The sequence below is a fragment of the Leptidea sinapis genome, chromosome 13 (assembly GCF_905404315.1).
Source record: "Leptidea sinapis chromosome 13, ilLepSina1.1, whole genome shotgun sequence".
NCBI classification, from domain to species: Eukaryota; Metazoa; Arthropoda; class Insecta; order Lepidoptera; family Pieridae; genus Leptidea; species Leptidea sinapis.
In genome coordinates, this window is record NC_066277.1 from 1,462,901 (window position 1) to 1,483,885 (window position 20,985).

At 35.9% G+C, this 20,985-nt stretch overlaps 1 protein-coding gene across 1 annotated transcript; it reads left to right on the plus strand.

Annotated features, from left to right (window-relative positions):
• The first annotated feature begins 5,055 nt into the window (after positions 1 to 5,055).
• Positions 5,056 to 17,598, plus strand: LOC126967720 (uncharacterized). The gene is made up of 3 exons (XM_050812335.1): positions 5,056 to 5,933; positions 15,322 to 15,552; positions 17,195 to 17,598. The coding sequence occupies exons 1-3, from the start codon at positions 5,169 to 5,171 to the stop codon at positions 17,375 to 17,377; spliced, it is 1,179 nt and encodes a 392-aa protein (XP_050668292.1). The 5' UTR covers positions 5,056 to 5,168; the 3' UTR covers positions 17,378 to 17,598.
• Positions 17,599 to 20,985: the final 3,387 nt, after the last annotated feature.

The window sequence follows — 20,985 nt, forward strand, 5'->3', positions numbered from 1 at the left end:
TCCTGCCGCCGAATTCCACCTTCGCACGACACGCCACAAGTTAGGATATCATCCTCACCATCTGGATGTGTGGCGGTCCTCCACAGTGCGGTTTACAAGGAGCTTTCTTCCACGTACTACAAAGCTGTGGAATGAACTTCCTTAAAAAAAAAGTTCACCTTATACTAGGAAGGTACAGGTTAAGATGAAGAAGACAACTCTATTGTCGTCAGAAGAGTTAAGAGTCATGCGATAGAAAGAGAGGCAACTTCTAGGTGAATAAAAATGTAGGTTAATAGCGCTGTACGATCTGAATTACACTTTATTGTATGGCCGCAAGAGTCCTAATTTCATTATTGCGAAGTGAGACTTCTGTACTTGTACCTACTATTACATATTTTTTTTAGTCCTAAGTGTTTTTAAATCCTAATGCTTTGTCTGGTGAGCGCATGAGGAGTAAGGTCGGTCGGGTCTTTGCGGTTGCAACGATTTGGGACATAACCTCTCTGTCTGTAACCAGCTAGTTTTTGTATTTAATAAACCTATAGGTACCTACTTATTGCTGTAGACACGTTACCACTCGGCCGAAAGATTCATGTACCTAAGTTATTGCTATTTGCTATCTATAGTCGTGCTGTTACCGTTTGCCACAAATTATGATTGCTAATAGACCACAATGCACAATGGCCCATTCAATTCTAACTTTTAACAATAGACATTTACTATCCGTATCATCCGACTCAATATACGACCACATTGATTTGATTGTTATAATATTCTATATACCTACCTAGATGCCTAACAGATGAACAGATTGTAGATATTGTTTGAGGTTGAAGGTAATCGTAGAAATGTCTAATTCATTCGATTCCAATATTACTATTATTTTTCAGATTATACACGCATAATAACTTAATAGTATCTGGACGACCGAGCCCTGCTCGCATTTTGAAGAATGTACAAAACTTGAACAAAAAAAAACTAATAGGACATCCAGCTGGATTCGAACCGGGGTTTTCTGCTTTCCGGATCACCCAATGTCTTATCTGAGCTATTCTATTGTTGTTTATAAACAAGACACAAACAATGTTTATAAGCAAGAGTATAATTTCGGCACTATAATGCCTAAATTATCCTTTGCGTTCTAATGTTATTGTAGTTGTTTCTCATTAAAACACGGATAAAACTACATTATAGTTTCATTTTTCTTTAAAAATAAGTAATTTAATTTAAGTAGTTAGTTAAGTATTAAACTTTAAATTTAAATAATATTATGTCTTCCGACGACCTTATTGTACACGGTAAAACTCAAATGAGTTTATGTATGTACAATAATTGTGTTACCTATAATATGTAATTTGTTAATAAGAAATAAATAAATAAAACTCCCTGTATACTAAATTTCATTAAAATCGTTGGAGCCGTTTCTGAAATTCAGATTATATATATACAAGAATTGCTCGTTTAAAGATATAAGATAATTATCTACCATTTACATCTACTTACGTAATTAATCTATATATATAAAAATGAATTGCTGTTCGTTCGTCTCGCTAAAACTCGAGAACCGCTGGACCGATTTGGCTAATTTTGGTCTTGAATTATTTGTGGAAGTCCAGGGAAGGTTTAAAATGTGAATAAATATGAAAATGCTCAGAATTAAATAAAAACAACAGTTTTATTTTTCCTTTGATGTGTCCCCCGTCGTCCGATATTTGTTTTGTATGGACATATTTTCTATGAGAGAATTTATTGACGCACGGTTTGACAGTTCTGCTGTAAAACAATTTCATTACAACAACAGGGAGCATATTTTACGAAATAATTCTTGATGTTATGAAATATTATTGACAAATTCATAAAAAACAGTATTTTATTTAATATATACAGAACGTCTGTCGGGTCAACTTATATTATATAAAAAAACCACGAATAAATATGATGTAAGAACTATTTGCTAAGTTTCTTAGACGTTTTATTCTCGTCATTATAGGCCGGGCCGGCCGCGTCGCTCGCGCCGACCTTTTGTCGGACCTGTTAATGATGCACCAAGGCTCTGTATGTTACACGCCAAATGACTCATCAATGATACAATAATAAAAAAGCCATTTAACTCATGACTGGAACAGTACTTCCAGAAAAAAATAATATTTAAAGCTATTTACAATTAACCGCAACAGTCGGTCTGTGTAGTGTTTACAAAATAAGTACCTAAGTATCCAAAAATATTAAAAATGCTATCTATACTTTTACTACGCGGATGAAATCTTGGAAAAAAGCAAGTTATCCATAATATTTTGTAACAACTGATGTGTATATAATATTATGTCAATCATATATTTGATATATACAGGTGTCCCAGAACGTAACGATAACCTGGCATCGGGGGAAAAGGGCTCTTATTTTTTTTTTTAATTCACACACACATTATCTTACTCCAAACTAGGCATAGCCTGTAATATGGGGGGCAAGACAACGATATATTTGATACAATATACTTACTTTAACATACAAATAAACATCCATGACTCAGAAACAAACATTCATATTCATCATAATAGAAATGATTGCACCTACCGGGATTTTAACCCGGGACCTATAGCTCAGTAGGCAGGGTCATTAACCACTGAGCTTAAGGGTTCAAAGGTCTTATAATGAGTCAGTATAAAAATCAGCGTTCTCCACACAATATTACTGGAGTACCAACCATTTTATTGACTATCCGGAGTGAAATGTTTCGGCAATTCAAAACTCTAGTTGCAATAACTAGTTTTGTTTGTGGGTTTTAATGCTGTTGCGGCCTCGGCCTAACTAGTTGTTGGGAAGTCAAAAATACGGAAACATTTTTAAGAAAAATAAGTAAATATCACCGTTAAATATGCCTCCTTGGCTTTGACTACTCGTACTAAAAATAATAATAACCTAAGTAGTGCTGGCAAGTTAATCAAAAGATGGTTGATTTCATCCAGATTCTAAAATGCTATCATGTACATGTACATATTCTGTCTGTAATAAAATAAAATTTTATTTTATAAGTATTTTTCCGGTATATGACCGGTATTTTTATCGATTTCATATTGATATTGACGTCGATGAAGCCGCCATTTTGTTATTATAACTATGTATTTTATTATTAGTTCACTTTATTTAATATTTTATTTTAACAGTAGATACATTATGTTATTTCGTACCAATACTACGCATCTTAGATAGTTAAGTCTTAGAAGTCTATTGTTCCATCTACTTCCATTATATCAGAGGCAGAAAATCTCTGATATCGCGTTTTTACTGAAATTAGCCTTTATTAGCATTTTTATTAGCCAGAATACCATTGATAGTCCTGAGCTTCTTAGCAAAATTAATCTTAATGTTCCTGCTCGTAGTCTTTGGAAACCGGCTTTGTTTGGCATCGATTCCAGCACTAACTACCGGAAGAATACCTTTTTTCCTCGTTGCATGGAGCAGTCCAACAAGCTTAACCATAATGACCGTCTTGACCTCTTTACTTGTAGTCCTCGTGTAGCTAAGAATGTGCTTACCAAAGACAGAGTCGATGTAGATTTTAGCTGTTAGGTACATCATTTAGCATAGATTATATTAAAAATTGTAAAATGATTACGCTGTAATATATTATAATTAGAGACCGGATTATATGCTTATGCATATTGCATATGCTTCTGCATATTTAAAACCTTAGAAAAACGTTAGTTGCATATTTTAGAAAAAAAAATATGCACTTTACGCTCGATCTCGCTCATCGTTCGATGCTTTTTTACTAAGCCCAAACATTGCACAAAAAAATGCCCAGCCCAGTAACCTCAGTAGACGTAGAACGCTCCTTTTCAGCTTACAAAAATTTATTAAGCGATCATAGACACAATTTGTCTACAGAAAATTTAGAATAGTAACTACTTAGTAGTACATATTTTTAAAGGTAACTCTTAAATTTAATTGTTACCTGTAGGTATATCTTGTAATAGTTTTTTTCACAAATACGATTGTCAGTACAAGCCTTTATAAAATAAAATAGAAATATTTAAAAATACGACTTTATTTTTTCCTGATTAATTGTATGCATATTTTTGGCCCTTTTTATGGATTTTCGTGCATATTTTAGCTATTTTACTTGCATATTTGCATGCATATTTTGGACATTTTTTGTAGCATATAATCCGGTCTCTAATTATAATAAAAATAAAATAAATATTGATTTAAAACAGTGGCGATGGCTTACTTGCCATTATTAAAGCTCACCTTATTCGTAATTACGTTTTACCAATTACCACAGTATGTGGATGATAAAATGTTCATAATATGACTTTTGTTTTTTTTTAATGAAAACAATGGACGGCACGAGCAGGATGTTACACTTTCTTACAATGCAGTGCCGCTCTCGAATCTTGAAAACACACATGAATTCTGAGCGGCACTACAATAATTGCGCTCGTCACCTTGAACATAAGATGGTAAGTCTCATTTGCCCCGTAATTTTACTAGCTACGGCGCCCTTCAGACCGAAACAGACTAATGTTTACACATTACTGCTTCACGGCTGAAATAGGCGCCGTTGTGTTACGCATAATCTAGCCGGCATCCTGTCGAATGGTGCTTCCCACTGGTTTACTTTGACATTCATGAGTCATTTTTACAGTATCATAGAAATATTTGAAAATTTGAGGCGAGTTGGTGATTATTATTATAATTATAATCACGGCAGTATTTGTTTAGGTTAATAGCAGCAGCCGACATTAAATTTCAAGAATCAGCTTTAAGCTTTATGCCACATTATTGTTTGTGTAGGTTGGACTAGGTAGGTATTGATATTGTAAATGGTGTGCCATCCAATTAATTGACGGATAATCACATATGGTAGATATGGTGTTGTAAGGCGTACAGCGACTGTTGTTGGGCGTACGGTGTTTATATAGATAATAATACCTACACAATTACAAGTCACAAAATGATATGTTTTCGACAACTTATTGTTGTTTAGATAAATGTCGACCCGGTGACCGTCAGAGGACAAAGAGTAACACAACAAGCGTCTTATCTGCTACAGTCGCGTCGATAGCTGGTCGCTAGTCGCTGGCCGCTCGTGGCCGCGACACTGATTGCTTTCGGGTCGCGGCCAGACGCCCAGTGCTCACCGCCATTCGCCAGTACTCTGCGGACTGCAGCGAACGGCAGCCATGTCCGACGCGGAGCTCATCTTGCGGACTCTGTTGAACAGAGTACTGGACGAGCGAGGCTACGTGCCGAGAAATGTGAAAGTAGAAGAAGTGTCGTCCGATGGCTCCAACTACACGACCAAACTGTTCACCATCCGGGTGGACTCGCCGGAACATGTTCATTTAAACTTGTTCGCCAAAGTTGCCACGCTAATCGGCAATCTACGCGAGCGGATGGGCGCGGACTGGTTGTATGACACCGAGAGGTTTGTGTACACGGAGCTCTCCGAACTCTACGAACACTTACAGGACAAGTTTGACGTCCCGGCGGAAGACAGATTCAATTTCCCGAAGTTCTATGGATATAGTGCGGAGCGTGGCGAGGAAACTATTATTATGGAGAACTTGACAAACGCCGGTTACGTTTCGCTCGGCAGGTTTGAGTCGATGGAGTGGGAGCACGCTGCGTCTGCCATGGACACACTGGCCAAGCTTCACGCTTTGTCGTTCGCCTACGCCAAATATTACCCTGAACGATTCGAAAAAGAAGCAGCCGGCAGGGAATACTTGGTCGGCGGCGGTGGAGACCCGCATGACGAGAGCACGAAGTTGTTGTGGGAGAAGATGATGAGCGGGGCAGTAGCGGCTGTGAAGGATGATCAAAAGCAAAGATTGACCGACTTTTTATTAAGTAGCACGGACTTTAAGAAGTACAACAAACCAAATGGCGGGCCAGTGTTAGTGCACGGAGACTACAGACTCAGTAATGTTCTGTTTAAAAAAGTGGTAAGTAAACGTTTTATTATATTATTGTTTACTTGCATGCTGTGATATGCCGGATGAAAATGTAGGTATACCCGCTCATACCGACACGACTATGGACTCTAGAGCCTAGAGGATAGATTGGCGGACACGTACGGAATGCGGATCTCAAATTGTTTACTTACTTACAGCTGTTTTGATGTACAATTGATTATTTTAATTATGACATGTTTGTTCCTGATTGTTGTGACGAACTATTCTATTTTTAATAATTGTGATCATTATTAAAACTAGATACAAAACAAAGTATTATGTAATAATAGGTTTTAATTGCTATCAATCAATATTTGATACATATTATAATACATATCTGGCCAAAAATGTTAAAAATAATTTCTATGTTTGTATGGCGTATTGAAATAAAAAAAACTTATAATATATATTTATTTATCGCAGTTTCGTTAGTTAGTAATAAAAAAAGTATTCTATAGCCCCCCATTAAGTAGGTATATTACTGCTACACATTGATCTGTGTGGTCTTGCTAGCCGCTGTCACATATCCTACTTGTAATGACATTCTGAAGTGGGTAAATAAGTTTAGAATAAGTAAGTAACGACCCTGTCATAGGTCGATGCAACAGACTGCGTTTATTTATTTTTTATTTGCGTTTCATGTGTTCTGGCGAATATAGACTGTTGTGTTATCAGTTATAGGGCTTAAAATACTTATTTTTCATCATACGTTGCGCCGTTTTTTGGTTGTAGGTACGAAACTAAATAATATTTTTTCCACTTCCATCAGTGTAGCAGTTATTGATGAGCAATTTCTTTTTTGAGAATAGGACAAAAATTGTTTCCACTCGCTTGCTCATTCAGATCTTACTAAGGTTACTAATTTAAGAGATTTTTTCAAACAGACATATTTTGTACATTACGTATTGAATTTCATTCCTGTCATGGATTTTTTATTTTTATTTTGGTTATTTATCTCGTCCATGGTAGAAGGACTGTTTTAACGATGACAGGATTGTGGGGTCCTTGGATATTTGGAGTACCACCCGTGCTTTGCGCTTCTCAGGTATTGTAACGTGTACCTAGTAATTATATTACAGTTACTCGAACGGTTGGCTCAGTTGGTTAGAGCACCGGCACGGAACGCCGGAGGTCGTGGGTTCGAGTCCCGCATCGTTCACAAAATTTTGTTTTTCAAATTTTATTTGTGTATTACAGTTTTTATATTTATTGTTTGTCTCTTTCATAAAAAATCTTATGTATTTACGTTTAGGCTCTACACGGTTGAAATAAACATATTTTCTCATCGTTATTTTGAAACCGTTAAATATGTCAACAGAAACTTTCCGCACTGTTTTATTTTTAGAGTTCTGTTCTATTTTTATCTGATTTTATGTTTATATCATAATATCTTCTATGTTTTTATCAGGGTTTTGTTATGAGTGAGCCTGCGTTGTAATGGGCAGGCTTGTCACTGCTTATGAGGTGAAGGTCTTCCCGGTTTCATCACTCCTCATCATATAATATTTGCTGTATTAATTCAGTTTTGCTGCTCCTGATTTTCAATTTAAATTCTCTTTAATTTTATGAGCGTTCGAACATGATGGTGGAAAGGTTTGTTCGTATTATCATTAATATACCTATTATATTATAACAAAATTTTAGAAATGCAATCAACTAAATAACCTTTTCGGATTCCCTCGATTCGAGATCTTCTATCGCTTATAGCACGGTGAGTGATCAGAATAATTGTTGGGGTTGATACGACCATCATAATTCAACTACCAAACATTCAAAGACCAGAAATCCTATTCGTAAAGTTGACGTCTTTTACAACCGTGTTTTGTTTTGCGAGAAATTATATTAATGGGGATTACTTCATGAGTGCAGTTTTAGTCCAACCCTAGAGCTAGGATAGTTTTATTTCGATTTGGGACCCATAATTATTACTTTTTCCAATATTTGTTTTGTATGGACATATTTTCTATGAGAGAATTAATTGACAGACGGTTTGACAGTTCTGCTTTGAAACAATTTCACTATAACAGGATGCATTATTTATGAAATAATTCTTGATGTTATGAAATAGTATTGACAGATTCATAAAAAAATAGTATTTTATTTATTATGTACAGAACAACGTCTATCGGCTCAGCTTGTATACATATATAATAGTATCAACGTAATAAACAATTTCAAATCGTTATAATTCGTCATGTGACTGGACCTCTTGCTCCGACCTTGTGTCAGAGCATGCTTTACGCAAGTCCAGGGCCGCAAGATGCGGACTAACAGAACCAAGGTTCCTGTACAAAAAATGTGGGTCGCGGCCCAGTGCAAGAACGTAGTTTAAATCTGACTATTTTTTAACTGAAACTGTTACTTAAAAGAACAGACGTATGTACCGGATATCACCTGTACGGGTGTCGCTTCCCTCTAATGCCTGAGTTTCACGTCCTTAGAAGGGCTCTAACTTAGAATTTGACTTTTAAAGTCAATGGTAAATATTCAACAATAAATTTAGAATAATCGCTATCACATCAATTGCTTTTTTTAATCTTATCAATTTAATACAACTAGCAAGTTATCAATAGCCAATAGTTATATTCAAAATAATGAAAAACTATTAACAAACAAGCGAACATAATTATGTTTAGAAAGTAGTACTTATAGTATTTTTTTATGGAAGAGGAGAAAAGCCTACATGGCCCGTGTATTCGACATCACCAGTACTGTCGTCTGCATAGCAGCGTATTTTGGAGGCGTCCAAGGATGATGGAAGTTTTGAGAGAAGAGCCTTGTGCCAAACACAATCAAAGGCCTTCGTTATGTCCAGGCTAACTGCCTGGCCTAGGTATAACAGAAGATCGCCCGCCGACCGACCCTGGCGAAAGCCGTCCTGTCGGTCGTTAATCATCTGGTGACCCTTTTAGGTATACCAAGAACTGGCGGTTAATAACGCCTTCCATGATTTTGTGGAGCAGGGAGGTAAAAGCAATAGGCCTGTATTTAGCCAGATCTGAACTGTCTCCTTTTTGCTTGTAGATGAAATAATAGGCCAGAGTTCGAGGTGCCGACACCAATGAACTGATGTGATACACAAAGCCGCATTACAAGAATCTGATCCTTATAAATAACAACATTAGCATTAACAATTTTCAAGGTCAATTGTAGAGAATCGCAACAAGCATTAAATATCTCGTCTTACCATAAATATTGCTACCTACAAGGAAAACATCTAATTTTTTTCTATTGCACAAATCATTTGTTATTGTAGTGCTCGTCAGTTTACTTGTCGGTAACTACATAATAAAAGGAGTTAAAGTATGAAATTGCCGCTTCATTGTAATAGGTACTTCGAATTGACAGACAACCTTCATGGTTTGAGATTTTTGAGTGAAACTTTTTTCACATGGTATCTATGTAGGTAGTTCTACTTTTTAAAAAATTCGAGTATCGACTTTGTTGTTTTTTTTATTCAGCTTAGATAAGAAAGATGGATACTTCAAAAAATCGAGTTTTTTTTAATACGAGTTCCGAACCGGTACTAACGCGGCAGAAACAGCTCGTAATATCAATGTTGCGTTTGGAGAGGGGGCTAATGAAAGCACCGTGCAATTTTGGTTTAAAAGCTTTGGTGATGGAAATTTAGATTTGAAGATTGAACCACGTAGAAGACGAGCCCACACACAAAAGTGGATTTTTACGATAACTGTAAGTGAAAAATGCAATTGCTGACCCAGGTCAAATGCCGCAATAGTATCGTAAAGCAAAGCTTACCATTAAAAAGGAAATGGTAACTGTTTGGTGGTCTCAGCATGGTGTTATTCACTATAGCTTTCTCCGATCTGGGCAAGCAATAACGGCGACTTTGCCGAACTGCGAACAATGATAGCAAAAGTAGCAGTGAAACAGCTCCGACTCATGAATCGATCTTCACCATTATGCTCCATGATAACGCGAGACCTCATACAGCACGAGAAACCGTTTAAGCTCTACAGAAACTGCAATTAGAAACCATTTGTCACCCTCTGTATTCGCCAGACCTTGCTCCAACGGACTACCATTTTTTTCGTGATTTGGACAATTTTCTACGTGATAAAAAGTTTTCATCTCAGTACAAAATGCTTTCACACAGTTTGTCGAATGTAGATCACCAGAGTTCTATCGCATAGGTATAAATGGCCTTCCTATTTGATGGCAGCAATGTATAGATAATAATGGTAATTATCTTGTCTAAATAAATATTGTATTTAAAAAAAAATTCAGAACCAATCGGCAATTTCATACTTTAATCCCTAATAAATAAAGCCCAAAACAATTAGGGGTTTTAAGATGTCAATTATTTTGTGATGTGAGTGCGAGTGATCCAACTCTAGATTTATACAAGCTAGCAGCAACACGTAGCGGTACTAGGTACTGCTGGAAGACGGACTTTAGAGATGTAATCTCCAAGGTCCGTATAACTTAAATGCAAAACGTGATCAAGTGTATGTTCCCTTGTTTATGCACAGCTATGGAGTACAGCCCTGTCAGAGTCGCTAAACTTGGAGCATATTAATCTGTGTTAATGTTCACATCACAGTACCTGAGCGACATGGCATGGTGCTCCGTGGTCGCTGCGTTACTTATTGTCGGTAGAGTCAGCTGGATACTGATAGAGACCGCTACACCGAACGTATTGCAAATCACACCCAAGGTCCGGGTGCTAGACGGAATTAAACTGTATAACGAAGATGATTTACAATTGACTCTTTCTGTAGTTGTCGGCCATATTGGCGTAGCGTGGCGTAATAAACAACTTACTGGCGGTGGTGTATCTTAGTAATGTATGACAAGTTTGTGAGCCCGCACATCTTGCACTCGGGTCCCGGCGCTTGTTTCTCTAACGCGGAGGTGGTAACAGCCGTATCAGCAGGAGATAGCGGCAGATAAGGCGCAGGTGCCGTGCTGATTACCGGATTAATTTGAAGCGACGCGTGCGCACAATCACAATGTCATTATTACTCGTAAACATAATATTACGTATCAAAAATATGACCAACTTTATCATTAATACTGTTTCTTCTTCTGCGTCAACTACGATCAACAGTAACTTTTGTATCGCGATTTTAATATCGGCAATACAACGTTTGCTGGCTCAGCTAGTAGTTGTATAAATGGCTAGTAGCCACGTGGCCAAGGAAGTCAAAGTCTCAATTAACTTATGTATGGAGAATTCTTAGACATCGATTATAAATATAAATATTTTTTCGCAGCTCAAATTTATGCACCATGCGGGGCTCAAAAAAAAAAAAATGTAAATTTTTCAATAAAAGATATACGTCTACTGAATATAGGCAGTTTTTACTAAGGTATAGTTATTTTAAATTTAGATGAGAAATTCCTATTCGACGATACCTCTCGATGCGCATACAAATACAGTTTCTCTGGAACAATGTAGTTCTACACTTGTAGTTTTGTGGGGTCCCTGGATGGGAAAAGAGACGTGTTTTCATATTTACTAAATTCGCTAAAATCACAGCGTCCAATTCAAAATATTAGATTAAAAAGTTATGGTAATTTTTTATTTTATTTAATTTTAAAGAAATCTCATGCTTTTCTCAATGACGTAGATCGTCGTTGGCTTTTTTTAATAATTTCAAATGTTCTCCAGCGCGTGCAGTATAATAAAATACCACCCAGCGTTCCTTACTAAGTCATAACAAAATAATTATTGATAAAGTAATAATAAAACCTTATGAATATCTGATAAAAAGATATCATAATATACTTTATGTAATTAAGGATACAAACAACATTATATTTCAATCCATATAGATAATTTTGTTTGTCAATGTAAAATATCACAAGTATATTATACTCGCTGACTCGACAGACGTTGTTCTGTAGATAATAAGAAAAAATACTTTTTTAAAGGAATTTGCCAATTATAATTTCAAAACATCAAGAATTATTTCGTAAAAAATGCTCCCTGTTGTTATAATGAAATTGTTTCAGAGCGGAACTGTCAAACCGTGCGTCAATAAATTCTCTCAGAGAAAATATGTCCATACAAAACAAATATTGGAAATAAAACTAATTATGGGTCCCAAATCGAAAAAAAACTATCCTATCTCTCATGTTGGACTAAACTGAACTCTATGAAGTAATCTCCATTTAAACCCGTTCATTAGTTTAGGAGTCCATCGCTGACAAACAACGTGTCTCGTAATTTATATAAAGATTTTCAATTGACATTACCTATTCTCGTAATGTACTAGACTAGTAACCCGCCCCGGGCTCGCACGGTGTAGTTATTTAAGAAAGAGTAGAGGTGATAAATATGAAGTATTTTGTATTTGCAGATGTCTCTTTGTTACAAACAAGTGTGTTTGATAGTGGCACGCGAAGTGGCTAACATGAGAAAAAGTTTCGAAACTATATAATAGAATGATATACCTACTGTAAGTGATCTGTATATGGTCATACATCATATTATAGTCTACATCTAAAACGCAAGAATAGGTACCAACTTGTTTATTTGGGTTGGATTGATATTTAATAAAAGTACTCTTTTAGATACTATTTTAATAGTGACAATATAATTTTTTATGAAAATAAGGGACGAGATGAGCAGGACGTTGAGCTGATTGTACTTAAGGCGAAGAGTAAGCAGAAAACACGCAAACAAGGTGTTTTTAGACAAAATTTTTGGTGAAAATATAGCATTTCGAGCTATGAACACTACTAATTAATCCTATTAGGAGTTTGATAATAACATAGCAGATACAGTTATATAATATGTTTGATAAAAATAGCACATTAATAATAGAAAAACACAGCGTTCAGCCTCAGCTGACACAATAGATATAAAGATAGATTTTTTTTCTTTTGACATAGAAAAACCAGCAGTCACTCTAAAAATCCAAACATACGTCATGATTCATACCAGCCAGTCAATGAACAATTGTACTTCTTTGCTCTAACACTCCTCCTCAATTGTTTCTATCAGACTTCCTATCAAGATTCAGACTCCTCTAATCCTTTCACTCACTCACTCACGGACAATCCTCAATGCACTCCCATCTCACTTCTGCAAAACTCATGCTTTCCTCTAATTACTGCCTTTGTCAAAACATCAGCAACCATCTGCTGTGTCTCCAAATACCTCAGCGTGATTGCTCCATTTTCTATAGTTTCCCGAATGAAGTGATAGCGCACATCAACATGTTTAGTCTGCTGATGGTGCACTGGGTTTTGTGCAATAGCCATAGCAGACTGGCTGTCTGTATGAATCACAATCGGTGGCTCCTTATCTGTGATTTCTTTTAAAAATCTTCGGAGGAATATGGTTTCTTTCGCAGCCTCGGATAAGCATATTGTGCTATACTCCTCTGTTTGGAGCTTTGCCATGAAATGGCTCCATTAGCCATCTTGAAGACATTTCCTGAATATGACTTTCTGTCAACAAGATTACCTCCATGATCTGCATCAGCAAAGCCTTCAATTTCTTGACATGTGTCCTTAGAGTATACTAGTCCCATACTCTTTGATCCTTTAAGGTATCTCAGAATCCTTTTCGTCGCAACACAGTGAATTTCTTCATAATTATTACAAAACTGACTCATGAAGTTTGTTGCGTGGTCAATGTCAGGCCTTCTACAGACAGCAACATACATCAATAATCCTATCAGCTCTCTGTAGGGTATGCTGTCGTCAGGTACAGATGACTCTTTTGGTTTTTCGAAACGCTGCCCTGCAACTCCTGGTGTACACACTGGTTTACAGTTCTCCATTTTAAATCTGCGAAGAATTTTCGCGATATACTCCTCCTGATCGATTTTAATAGTACCGTTCTCTTGTTTTATTCTCATTCCAACAAAGAGCTCTACCTTACCTAAATCCTTCATCAAATTTTGATTTAAGTTCGTCCTTAACCTTTCTCATTTCCTTTTCATTGTTGTAGAAAATGAGGATATCATCAACGTAGATAGCCAGAATTATCATTTCTTTATTACGTTTACTCATGTATACACAGGATTCGTTTAAGCAACGTTTAAAGTGTAGGCTCTTCAGTTCCGAATGTAGCTTTTGGTTCCAAGACCGAGGGGCTTGTTTAAGACCGTAAAGAGATTTCTTTATTAAACATACATAGTCTTCTTTTCCCTTTTCTTCAAAGTGAGGTGGCTGTCGCATATAGACTTTTTCACTTATGCTTCCGTTTAAGAATGCTGTTTTGACATCCATATGGTCAATCTGCAGACCGAGGCACGCTGCCAACGCAATAAGAAGTCTGACTTTTCGCTGACTGAACCCTCGCGCGACCAATCGAGCCTTGTACTGAGTTTTATTCCCGGCCTCCTTTTTGACTTTAAATTACCATTTACAGTCAACAACATTTCTCGCTTGGTCAGGTTTCACAAGAACCCAGGTGTCATTTTCCTTTAAAGCATCAAGCTTCTCCTGTATCGCATCTCTCCACTGTGCAGCATCATTTCTCGATAGTGCCTCTTGCACAGTCAGCGGATCATCTTTTTGTGATATGGTAATATATAACAAATCCTGGTACACATATCCTTAAGTCTTATTTGTAGGTTCCTAATGCTTGCTGTTGGTTATATTAACACTCCAGAGCCTTTTTGAACTACCACTTTTCCTTGCAGTTAAACAAGTTTTTTGGCATGGCTTGACGCATTATTGTGTACAACTCTCACAAATGTTTTTCTTATAACTTTTTTGTGTAGGAATATTTATTCAGATTAGTAACGAATAACGAGGATCGTAAGCATATAAACTGTTTTCGACGCAAGAATTTTGAAAATACACATAATAATAACAAAATGCTTTGTTACATAGATGGCGGGCCGGCAGTCGTGAACTCATATCGCTCAAGGTCGCTGGCATTTAGTGTCACCTTAATACGCCTGCCATTACAATGCAGTGCCGCTCAGGATTCTTAAAAAACCCAAAAATTCTAAACGGCACTACAATTGCGCTCGTCTCCTTGCGGCATAAGGTGTTAAGTCTAATTTGATAAGTAATTTCACTAGGTACGGCCCTCAGACCGAAACACAATAATGCTTACACATAACTGCTATACGGCAGAAATAGGCGCCAGACTTCTACTTAACTCCAATTCTAGGAATTCTTTTACTGAATATATCTTAACTCTTCTAAAGTAACTCTTCTCTGGAAACAGACTATCTTATAGCATTAAAGTTTTTCATTGTTTCCCTTTTCACTACAGTAAATAATTTAAAAACGATTTCAAATACGACGATATTGTGTTAAGAAATATATAACTCGAAATTCAAACTTACAAAGCCATGAGCGTCAAATATCAGCAGTCCTCGAGCCGCTGACCAGCTGAAGTTTATTATATCGCAATTACTGACAACAGTTTTATTTATACTTTCAGGGTGGAAAGTTAAAATCCATAGTAGTGGACTTTCAAACGCTCCACGCGGCAAACCCGGCCGTGGACATCATCTACTTTGTGTTCCTGGGCTCCGACGAGCTGTTCCGTGAGAAGTATTACCACCAACTGCTGGATCACTACTACACAAGGCTGTGCAGCGCCCTACAGAGGTTCCAGTTAGATCCCCTCGAGGTGTACTCAAGAGAGAAGTTTGACGAAGATATTCAAATAGTAAGTGCAGTCAATAAAATCGGGTTGATCGCAAACATAGATCACATTAAACTTTAAACAAATAAATATCTGCAAGGTACTAAAATGGTCATTTTGTAACAAGGCCCGTTACAATGTCACTAATTTTTTATAAAGTAAATTCTTAATGCTTAGCTCAAATTATAATAATATCTATTAGATTAAACACCGCGTACTTAACTTCTATAAAATCCAAATTTCTATCTCATCAGTGTTAAAATCTGGTAGGTGGGCTGCTAGATATTTACACAGAACTGGCATTTCATGAAAAATGTCTCTTCCAAAGTAGATACTGTTGAATTGAAGTCAGAAGACGGTAAGAGAAAGCCATAGAAAAATTTAATTTAAGTAATTACATCGCTTCCAAACTTTCAATTACGACAATCATAAAAGCACTGATAAACTTAAGAAATATCCGAGAAACATCATCGAGAAAGTCTGGGAAGTTGAAAACTAAGAAGCTAGTCTGAACAGAGCGACTGAAAAAGTAAAGAACATGAAAACTGCCTATATTAGTTCGTGTGTCACTTCCCATAGGGATGGATAGAAAGTACACACTGTGGTGCGCAAAAAAACGAGAAACCTATTGGACCACTGAGCTCTAATTTATACCACTGGACTGGCGGCTGTCAAAGTGTTTTTATGCCTGTTTGATATTCGCAAGTATTCGCCATTTTGGTGCTGTTGGCCATGTAGCGAGAGTCTGCGGTACTAGTGATGACAACCTAAGCAAACATTGATAGATGGTGGGAAACTATGTATTTACAAAAAAATGTGTACTGTATTACCTTGATTCTTGAAGTATGACACGGAAATGGAACGAAATTAATTCAAAATATAAAAATAGTTCAGAGTATTGTACGTTCCTTCGCAACCATTTGTATTATATGTCCAAATTAGTTCTCTGGAAGATCGCGAGTGGCGCTTCAAATAGGGACAAAAAATTTGCTGTCCAACATGTGGAACAGCCTTTCCAGTGGTATTTATACAGGTCAGTGAATTGGACACATTCCGACAATAAGACGTCAAGCCCGCGGCAGCTAGCTAACACAGACTATAAAAAACGAAATTCTGATACACCATAGTATGGAATATTGCCACCTATTTACAGCAGTATTTTTTTAAATTAACTTTTTTAATGCCGCCTGAAAAGTATTTGCACAAGTTTCAATTGTTCACTTTTGGTACTACTCGTATTTGTATTTTATTAAAAACGGAATTGATTATTCACAACATACGCAGCGTTACGAATCAGTTGTAGTGTAAACAATAAAAGTAGTTTAAAAAGACTAAAAAATACGGTTTGGTTGAAAAGATAACGGTTGTTATTTAATTAAACATCAATTCCTGACTTATCGATGATAAATGAAAAAAAAATTTAAATTTACAAAAATCTTATTTTGAAAATTGAAATAATTTTATCAAATTAATGTATTGTCATCGGTCTTCGATAGTTCTACGAAGTTTGAACGACATCTGGCTGTTTAAAGTGGGTCACAATTGCGCACAATTGAATACAAACATACATACAGGTGAAGCTAATAAATAGCGTGTAAAAACTTTAGATTCATAAGTGGTTTTATGTGAATAGAAGCTTCTAGAATAATAACATGTCACGTTCCAGACCTTGCCGTACGCCGTGCTGCTGGGCGTGACGGTACTGCCCGTGGTCACGGTGGAAGCTGCCTCCGCGCCGCAGCTGGCTGGGGACGCTGATATCGACAACATCATCGTGTCGCCCAACCAGCTGTACCAGGCGCGCTTCAGCGGCATCGTCGACGACCTGATACGACTGGGGGCCCTATAGACCCCACCCACCTCTCTCACCTAGCTTATTTATTGTTTATTAAATGAACGTCTTCGATATTGTCAGCATCCAGACCGTGTCGGAACGACCGACGCTAGAAGGGTCGAAAATTAAAAAAAAACTATTGTTTAATGTACGTATTTATTGTAACATCATTAGTATCATCAATCAACGGTATTATTAACAATAATAAAAATAAATTAATTATTAATTATCAATAACTTTAATTTTAAATTAAATAAATAAAGTGAAAGTTATCATACTTCTAATCTGTGTAATAATAAACTAAAAATTATAATATCAGTAGCATATGGTAGAGGACCATTAGGTATTTATTTAAGCAAACTTTCCATCAAATTTCAAATTCAACATTTCTTTTGTACAAATTAATACTTCAAACTATATTCCTACATAATATTGTATTGCCATTTGGCAATTAAAAGTTTGACAGGTTAAATTATAATGAAAAAATAACGCTAAAAATAATATTCTATAGATTGTTTTAACTATTTTGGTGATTATATAAAAAAAATTAACAAAAAAACAACTGACTTCAAAAACACTATTCTAAAATAATAGATATAATATGCACTAAAAAGTATTAAAATAATTGCGTATTTTTATACAATCTAATCAATAAATCTAATTCTAGTTACGATTATTGTTATTTTTGGAATCGGTGTCCCCGCTCTCGCCTCTCGCCTCCTCACGACTCAAGCACATCTCACCTTTAACTAAAGTACCCGTCACGAGAAGCTATAAATTATGTTAACAAACATCTTTCACTAAGTAAACATTTTATACTGCGAGATAATAATAAATTGACCATATTCAATCGACATGAAATATAGACGGGGTATATGAAAGTAACAACCTATTTAATTTAGTCGGATCATATTTTAACGACGCAAAGCGCTATCGTTTGTGTTTCTTGGTACCGGAACGCGTCCGTCGCAGGGATTGTAATCTATCGGGACGCCATTTTGAAATAAACGCGTCATTCGAGTTTCGAATGCGTACGAGTTTGTTTCATTGTTTTGCATATATCGCGGATCTGGTTGTTATTGTTAATTTTGTTATTGTTTCGTTATCACTTTTTAATTGTTGCTACTTTAATTGTTGCGGTTATTTGTTATTACGTATAATGGAGCCAGTAGCCAGTACATCTAAGGAAATAAATTCGCCACGAAAAAAACGTCAAAAGGTGCATAATACAATTTATCTAATATATATAATAAGTAAAAAGAAAGAGTTGTTTGTTCAAAGCGCTAATTTTGGAAACTTAAGGTTAATATTAGAAGTAGGTTTTAAATTGTAAAGTTATTAAAAGGCATAAAAGGCATTTATTTTCTCAAAATTGATTCCTTTAGAATTCTTTTTGATGTCATTTCTTATACTACTAGATACTACTACCGCTTCGGAAACAAATGGCGCTCTGAGAGAGAAGAAGCGGCGCAAGTAACTCTCCCAGCATTCTTTTTTTTGCGCTCTTTTCAATAAAAATATACAATATTGTACAGTTGCTATAAAATAATCACAATCTAGTCCCAGGCTGTCCGATCATTTAGATATTCAGCAGTGGAGTAATAGGATTTACGACAGAGCCATTTTTTTATAAAACATTTAAATTTATTTATAGATAATGCCTGAACAGTGGCTGGGACTTTATTGTAGAAGTGTATACATTTACCCTTAAAGCTATTATGTATTTTATGAAGTATTATTATTATTGGTTAGGTTAATTGGTATACCTGGAGATATAGCTTGAGCTTCGTGTGACAAGTGACTACAGGTGATTTTTACAGGTGACGAGCTTTACGGCTAATGAGAAAAATATGGTGATCAACGTATATAAGTACGTGAAAGAAAATTGGCCATCGAATGAATATCCCTACCAAACCGAAATAAATAAAAAAACAGCATCGATTTTGGGAATTGGCATAGCATCTGTGTATAATATACTAAAAGAATATAAATCAGAAGAGGGAATAAAATCACTTATCAAGTCTAAAGACAGGCCTAAATTTTTTTTGTTTCTTTTTAAATGGCCAATTACCAACAATTCCCAAGATTCTTCAGGCAGTCAATGACGATAAAGATTTGCCAAATTTTAGCGAAACAACTCTCAGGCGGCTAATAAAGCATTTAAACTTTAAATATATAAAACGACAGCGAAATAACGCACTTATTGATAGAGATGACATAAGAATATGGCGGCGAAAATATTTGAAATCTATTAAAGACTATAGACAACAAAATCGCCAGATATTTTACATGGATGAAACATGGGTGAATGCAGGTTAGTGTGCTTTTTTTTTATTGCAGTGAAACGGCAGACTACCATAGGGTTCGCCTGATTGTAAGCAAATACCGTCGCCTTTACCGTGAAGTGATGTGTATGATACTGCAAATCTATTTGCAAAATATAACCCACGCGCCGCCGACCTTGAGACATTAGTTCTTAAGGGCTATCACAAGTGTGTATTAATAATAATATACTTCAACTCTTTTACTGCACAAGACGCTAATTAACAAATGTTTAATTGTTTTTACAGGACATACCGTAAATAAAACTTGGGTAGACAAACAAGTTAAAAGTAAGAAGCATACTTTCCTAAAAGGACTTAGCATTGGTGCACGTAACCCAACGTCAGAAGGTAAACGATTAATAATTACCCATATCGGCAATGAGAACGGTTTTGTAGAGGGCGGTGAAAATATATTTGACTGCAAGAAGACGGGAGATTACCATGAATCAATGGATCAACACATTTTGGACAATGGTTTGAAAACGTTCTCCCAAAACTTGGAGAAAATGCAGTAGTGGTAATGGACAATGCACCATACCACTCAAGGCGTCTTGAAAGAATTCCTACTACTGTCTGGAAAAAAATTATATACAAAATTGGCTTGTAAGTAAGAATATTTCTTACGACGACAGTGAAATTAAGACTGAATTACTGCTAAAAGTAAAAAATGTTAAAGACAATTTTAAAACATATGTATTGGACGAGCTCGCAAAAAAATATAAGGTGGAAGTATTGAGACTCCCGCCATATCATTGTGAGCTTAATCCAATTGAGCTAATTTGGGCCAACGTAATAGGATATGTTGCTCGCAAAAATACAAATTTAAAATTTGACGAGGTAAAACAATTATTACAAGAGGGACTGCAGCAGATTACTTCGGAAAATTGGAAGCGTTGTGTGGAGCATGTTATCAAGGAAGAAGATAATTTTTATTCCAAAATCGATGAGATGATTGATAAAACTGTAGACAGCTTCGTGATACATGTCACTGATTCTGACACAAATGGAAACATCTGAATCTGACGAATAATTATTCTTAAATAATATATGTTAATTAATATTTGTTACTTAATAATTTATTAAATCTTAAACAAATTCATTTTTTTTGTTGGTCCAAATGTTGTGAACTCCTGAACACTTGTTTACAAAATTTATAGCTTCTCATGACGGTTACGTTATGTATGTAGTTACAAACCTATCTTGGATGACACCGACTCCAAAAATTACAATAATCGTAACTAGAATTAGATTTATTAATTAGATTGTATAAAAATACGCAATTATTTTAATACTTTTTAG

Excerpts from the sequence above, each read along its gene's own strand:
- LOC126967720 (XM_050812335.1), top strand. The coding sequence starts at position 5,169 with ATGTCCGACGCGGAGCTCATCTTGCGGACTCTGTTGAACAGAGTACTG. Across the intron at positions 5,934-15,321 it reads ATGTTCTGTTTAAAAAAGTG|GGTGGAAAGTTAAAATCCAT; the intron begins GTAAGTAAACGT and ends TTATACTTTCAG. Across the intron at positions 15,553-17,194 it reads TTGACGAAGATATTCAAATA|ACCTTGCCGTACGCCGTGCT; the intron begins GTAAGTGCAGTC and ends GTCACGTTCCAG.